The following is a 6,880-nucleotide window of genomic DNA, read 5'->3' on the forward strand; positions in this document are numbered from 1 at the left end:
TTAAAAAAAATGTCATAGTATAGTATGTCGTCCAAAATACTGAAAAAACGTCATAGTATATATGCCATCCAAAAATTAAAACAAAAAATGTCATAGTATAGCATGTTGTTAAAAATCATGAAAAAAAAGTCATAGTATAGTATGTCGTCCAAAATACTGAAAAAACGTCATAGTATAGTATGTCACCCAAAATATTGAAAAAACGTCATAATATAAAGTATGTCTTCAAAAATCATGAAAAAACGTCATAGTATAGTATGTCATCCAAAATCATGAAAAAAAGCCATAGTATAGTATGTCGTCCAAAATCATGAAAAAAATTCATAGTATAGTATGTCGTTCAAAATCATGAAAAAAATTCAGAGGCACAAAAACAATTCAGTGAAGATGCGCTTTTAGTCGTCCATCTTAGGAACATTGTAGCTTCACCACGGCAGACCCATGTCAATCACATCTGCCATCACATAATTACTGAGCCTCGTGCTATTAAGTCCTTATAAATTTTCCTTCACACCCTTCCTTGACCTCATGACATTTTCCATTGAGTTCAAGGAAAAGTGTTTAGTTAAATAATTTATTTTCGACTATTTGATCGTAGACTTTTTCTCACACTTCAGGCTGTATAAATAAAACATATATAATCAATCATCACTGCAATGCAAAAAGGATGTGGTTCTAAGAAGGAACATCACAGCTCCACTAACTTTCCCTGTATTCACAGCGGCCCTGATAATTCACATTTCACATTTCATTATTTTTGGTTCTTCTTTCAGTTCTGGTCGGCCTACGTTCCCTGTGATACTCAGTACAAAGACGCTGTCAGGCAAACTCTGGAGCAGATCGATGTAGTTCACAGGATGTGTCAGAAATACCCAGAGATCTTCATGTTTGCCACCAGTAGCCACGGTGAGACTTTAAGCTGAACTAGTAATTTCATTTTACATCTCTGTTCACACTGGCCTCTGAATCACCCGTCATCTCTCATGTCTGCCCTGCACAGACATCACAGAGGCCTTCAGGATGAACAAGATAGCCAGTCTGATCGGGGTGGAGGGGGGTCACTCTCTTGACAGCAGTCTGGGCACTCTGCGAACAATGTACCATCTGGGGGTCCGTTACCTCACTCTCACACACTCCTGCAACACGCCCTGGTAAGAACCAGCAGCACAGCCGATTTACAGCGGGGAAATTCACACATGTGACCTTACAACAGTCACAGCAGCACGTACCTGAGTACATACCACACCACACTGTAAAATGACTCCATTACAATCCTGCATTTAAAATGTTACTCAAATAATACTCCGTTAGTATAATGAGGAAGTTTATTCTCCAGAAGAACATTTTGGCAGTGTACATTTCTGCAAGTCACAGATACATTACATTTGCACATTTCATACGTATAATATCGACATTTCAAAGTGACATAGCATATGAGCTGACTTTGTCATCAGGAGGTGGAGGGGATGGTAGATGGCATGCCAAGCTGAAGACTACTGCAGATAAATGCTAACAAACTAGTTGTGATTTAGCGAGTCGTTGTGTTTCCAGCGGCTTTTCTAGACTCCAAACATGAGTGTTTGTAGCAGCCCATCAACAAGGACAGTACCACTACTTTTCCAGCGGGATTGTGCCCCCCAAAGTGCTAATTTTAAGCCAAAACATGATCTTTGCTAACCATAACCAAGGAGTTTTTGTACCTTAACGTAACCACTCATTAACCACAGCATTGGTAAAACCTGAAGTTCAGATGTATCTGCTAATTTCTGCTGTAAACAACATTTTGCTGTTGTGGTAAATGAAACAATGAAACATAAATGCTCAAGTTAAGTATGTCAGAGTACTTCACTTGAGTAAATGTACTTTCATTCCACCACTGCTCTGAGCAGACAAACGTGTGCGTGTGTCAGCATAAACATATACATAAATCGAAGAGCTGTCATTGAATAGCACCATTTGAAATCACAGAACACATGTCTAACTTAGTGGTATTTTACTTTATTTGACTTGAGTAAAAGTAACAACAAAGTAGCTACAGCACACTAACAATCATAAGAAGGTTGCTGGAGATGACATACAGTAAGTAGACATACAGTCATCAGAGAGAATACAAGCTTTACTTCCTTCATTATTGCCCGAGCTCTCAGGCTCAGTTATATTTGTGAGGCGTATAACCATCAGGCGTCATGGTCAGCTCAGGTTGTGGGGAGTACGGGGAATTCCTGCTGGTCCGTGGTGCTCTCAGTATCAGATTCTCTGGCTCTGAAACACTTTGCCTGATCACCTCAGATGGCTGAAATACGGTAACTGTGGGTGGAAATGAAAAGATGTCTCGCTGACACCTCCCAAACTCTAACTGTATTTCAGAATATGTTCTTAGTGTTATGTGATGAACTACTAATACCCTCACATTGCAAAAAGTACAGTATGTGGCCTTTGAATAAATAATAACTTGTACACTCATTGTATACTTGGATGTAGTTTTCAGGCTAGAAATATGATCCATGGTTAATCACATCTAATTTCCTTCAGTCATCAGTTTGTCTCTTTTGTAGTAACAGTTTGTTTTCTTTCATTGTCAGGGCGGATAATTGGCGCGTTGACACTGGATCTGAGCCGTCTGAACACAACGGCCTGTCTCCTTTCGGCAAGGTCAGTGTGCCATCGGAGATGAGCAAATGATGCTGTATAAGTGTAATAAGTTACAGATTAGTGTCTTAAAAATTACACTTTAGTGCTGATTTACCTCCAATTTAAGTTTATTACAGGAGAGAACATTGCGTCCAAGATATATAAAAATAATATGATTGCACACTCACCTTTGAAATTAGGTTTTTTTCCTAGTGCAAATGTGTCTCGGCAATCAATATAACAGTGTATTTCATATAATATAAATACAAGAAAGTCACGTAAGAATTGTCCATATGTTAATACAACTGACAAAGTTTAGTTTTCTGTTTCATACTGTGTTCATCAGTTTTACAAAAAGTATTCAGTTCTCATGTTTTATTGTCCTACAACATTGAATGTTTCTTTTGTTTTCCTTTTCTACGTCTTCTTTTATACATGCAAGACTGGTAGACGGTTTAGGAGTGATGGTTTCTTCAAAACCCATGTGGGATGGGCCAAAAAAGGCATGACACCTAAATAAAAAATGAATGAATCAAAGTAGATTTAATGTTGTTTTCTGGTGCTGGTCAACAGGAATGTCAAAACACAAAGGGAAAACACATCTCATAAACACACCTTACTGTTAGTTCATGAAGAGGGTAAATAAAAGAAACAAGGATTTTAGCGATTTTTATAACTCTTAAACTGTAAAGCATTTAAATTGATCACAGAAATAATCATTGTTCCTTCCTACAACAGCAACTGATCGTGGAGATGAACCGTTTGGGGATGCTGATCGACCTGGCTCATGTGACTGTGGCAGTGATGAACCAGGTGCTGGACATGTCTAAAGCTCCCGTCATCTTCAGCCACTCCTCCGCCTACAGCGTCTGTCCACACAAGAGGAACGTTCCCGATGATGTACTCAGGAAAGTGGTGAGTATGTGTGTGTGGGGAAAAGCAGCAGGGCAGTTACACAGCTGAAGAGTGCATAAAGAGGTAAACTGGAAGAAGAATGTGTATGCTTTACATGAATAAAAGTGCCAAAAATACTCCAGTACAAGAAAAAGTCCTGCATTCAACATTTTACTTCAGAGTACATTAGCACCATCAGCTGAATGTAAAGTATCAAAGGTCAAAAAAGTGCTGTTGATGTAGGAAAATGCCTCCTGTGAGTGATGTACCATTAAACAGTACATGACCTGTCTGTGCTGATGTTTTCAAGAGAAAGCAACATTTTACTGCTGTTGAGGTGAAGCCAGTGGAAACTACTTAAAATATACTCAGGTAGTTTAGTCTGTGGCTCTCAAACTAAGGGTCGGACCCCCTCAAAGGGTCACAGGATAAATCTGAAGGGTTGTGAGAGGACTAATGGAAGCAAAAACGTTCTTCTTTGGGCCTTAAACAATTATTTAAATGAAACAATCTGAGAAGTGTAAAGACACGAGTTGTGTGACGGTTTGTTAACAGATGTTTTGATGTAGTTTTGCTGTTGTTAAACTCAGTATTTGGATTCTTCATTCACTATTAGGGCATGCAAGCAAGTTTCCTTCACCAATTCAAGGTCACACTGTGAATAATTGATATGCACATCGTAATTTTGTGGGTGAAGTAATCCTTCAAGTGAAGTGTTGTGACTAAATGTTATTGAGCTACGTTTGAAGATGAAAAAGCACAAAGTATCAGAGGACAATTGACAACCTGTAAAATGTCCAGCCAAGTAAAGCTGTTAAGCGTTTCAGAAACACATCCTATCATTGCTGCTCGTTATCTCAGATAACATAAATGCTCTTTATGGCACCAAAGGGCTGAACGTGGTTGTAAAACGGCACTTTGTGTCCAGTTCAACTGATGCAAACATAATGGCAGTTTCCTAGTTCAAGGCAATAAAACAGGAAACATGAAGAGCTATTGTGCAGCACTGTAAAACAACAAACAGATAATAAAGCAATTCAGTTACAACCAGGAGACACCCACTCTAATAGATGAGACAGCACAGGTCAATACCTTCATGTACTTGGACTGTAAGTTTAAATCCATCTCTTGGCCGCGGTCACGTCTCCCCCTGTTCCCGTTCTGCACTATAGTCACTATAGAGCGTCTCCTGCCCAACAAAGCAGAAATGACACAGTGTCTCACTGCATCCTGTGGACCTATAGAGACTTATAGCGCTTCTAGGTCAGTACGTGACTCGCTGTCATGTAACATCCTGTCTTTCTCCCCAGAAACAAAAAGGAGGAATTGTTATGGTGAACTTCTACAACGACTATGTGACCTGCAGCAAGACCGCTAAACTCTCACACGTCGCTGGTAAATTACTGTAATGACAACTGCTGTAAACCTGGTTGAATATTAACATTTATCAGTCTTTCTATTACAATAAAAAGTGTCTTTATTCTCTCTCTGCTCTCATCACAGATCACTTTGACCATATAAAGAAAGTGGCCGGGGCGGACATCATTGGTTTTGGTGGAGATTATGACGGGGTTACAAGGTGAGTTCAAAACATTCAAACCTTGACTTACACTTAAAGTCTGGGCTGAAACAGTAAAAAACAATAAATAAATATAACAGTGAGTGAGTTGATGTCGATGGTAACTGAGTAAATCTCCTCGTGTTGTCCTCTCAGGTTACCAGAGGGTCTGGAGGACGTGTCCAAGGTGCCCAATGTGGTGGCTGAACTGCTGAGGAGAGGATGGACCGATGAGGAGGTCAAAGCTGCTCTGGGAGAAAACCTGCTCAGAGTCCTAAGGAACACTGAGAAGGTGAGACTGAGACACACACACACAAACACCATGGACCTTATTTAAACAATCTTAAGCCCAGGGTCTAAAGTGCATGGCACAATAGCATCTAGGGGTGTATTCAGCTCTACCTTTGCGGGTTCAACTGTGCAAAGGGTGCAAAGTAAGGCTCATAGGTGTGTTTTGGGTGTAACATGAATTCAGCTAATCAGATTGTCACCTCTCATCCTTTCAACAGCCAGGTTTGCCTGCACCAGGTGCACTGCTATTTACACGGTGGATTTGGCAAAGTGGAGAAGCGAGCGGTTGTCTGCTGAGTAATGCAGTGAGAGCAGTAATGTCACTGCAGCAAATATTGTGGGACATTTAATTACTCATTCATTCATTTTCTGTAACCGCTTATCCTGTTGGGGGTCGCAGGGGGGCTGGAGCCTATCCCAGCTGACATTGGGCGAGACGCGGGGTACACCCTGGACAAGGTCACCAGACTATCACAGGGCTGACACATAGAGACAGACAACCATTCACACTCACATTCACACCTATGGACAATTTAGTCACCAATTAACCTGCATGTCTTTGGACTGTGGGAGGAAGCTGGAGTAGCCAGAGAAAACCCACGCTGACACATGGAGGGCATGCAAACTTCCCATAGGGTTCAAACACCCCACCAGGTTTGGAACCAGTAACCTTCTTGCTGCAATGCTAACCACTGCTCTTCTGTGCCACCTAATAATAATAATAAGAATTAGAATATTCGTAGTAGTGTATTATCTTGAAACCATGATTATTTTCTGAGACGGTAATCGGACCATGAAAATCTCATACAGTCTCATACTGTTGCAACCCTGGTGCAGAGTCACCAGAATGTAGAAGGACAAAAAAAAATTTTTTGGCCATAAAGCTGTCCTAGAACATGCATAGTACCACTGATATATCAAACCTATTCTGAAAATAACTTCAGTAAACAATCCATGATATTCCTCCTATACCTTCTGTGCATGGTGGTCACAACAACATAAAGCAATATGTATATCTTGGTGCTTTGGTAGCAGGTGGACCCCCTGAGTGAACACCCACACACACCTGTCACAATGCCTCTCTGTCTGCTGCCTGACAGTCTCATCTTTGTGTGTCAGGTCCGTGACTCTCTGCAGGGCGCGAGTCCAGATGATGTTCCTATTCCATATGATGAGGTGAAGAACCCGTGCAGGACGAGCTACGGTTACTCTAACGCCGGAGCTGTCCATTCACTCAGCACACTGGCCCTCCTGCTCACACTGGCTCTGCAGGCTTTTATCACATTGATAGCTTTATAAGCTGCATATCAGTGCAGCTGATGTCAAGAATGTGTCTATGCATACAAATAAAATCTGTTTTAATTGCCCTTGCTGCACCAGAAACACCAAATACTTTCAGTTTACTGTTTAAATGTTTTTAACCACTTGTAGTTTGTCTGATTTTAATGGTTTTCACAGGTTAACTTCACTAAAAACCAAAAAACTGCGACTAACAGCATCACAGTT

General features: G+C 40.7%; 1 protein-coding gene across 2 annotated transcripts in view; it reads left to right on the forward strand.

Moving 5' to 3' along the window:
* The window catches only part of dpep1 (dipeptidase 1), a 62,936-nt gene extending 56,116 nt beyond the window's left edge, over positions 1-6,820 (forward strand). For both annotated transcript variants that reach the window (XM_050040332.1, XM_050040323.1), the window contains 8 exons: positions 774-906; positions 1,001-1,151; positions 2,583-2,652; positions 3,370-3,546; positions 4,836-4,920; positions 5,029-5,104; positions 5,240-5,375; positions 6,494-6,820. In XM_050040332.1, the coding sequence (XP_049896289.1) occupies positions 774-906; positions 1,001-1,151; positions 2,583-2,652; positions 3,370-3,546; positions 4,836-4,920; positions 5,029-5,104; positions 5,240-5,375; positions 6,494-6,673 (1,008 nt within the window). In that variant the 3' untranslated portion in view covers positions 6,674-6,820. The remainder of the gene's footprint in view (positions 1-773; positions 907-1,000; positions 1,152-2,582; positions 2,653-3,369; positions 3,547-4,835; positions 4,921-5,028; positions 5,105-5,239; positions 5,376-6,493) is intronic.
* The last annotated feature ends 60 nt before the right edge of the window (positions 6,821-6,880 follow it).

Source organism: Epinephelus moara, chromosome 1 (assembly GCF_006386435.1).
Source record: "Epinephelus moara isolate mb chromosome 1, YSFRI_EMoa_1.0, whole genome shotgun sequence".
NCBI classification, from domain to species: domain Eukaryota; kingdom Metazoa; phylum Chordata; class Actinopteri; order Perciformes; family Serranidae; genus Epinephelus; species Epinephelus moara.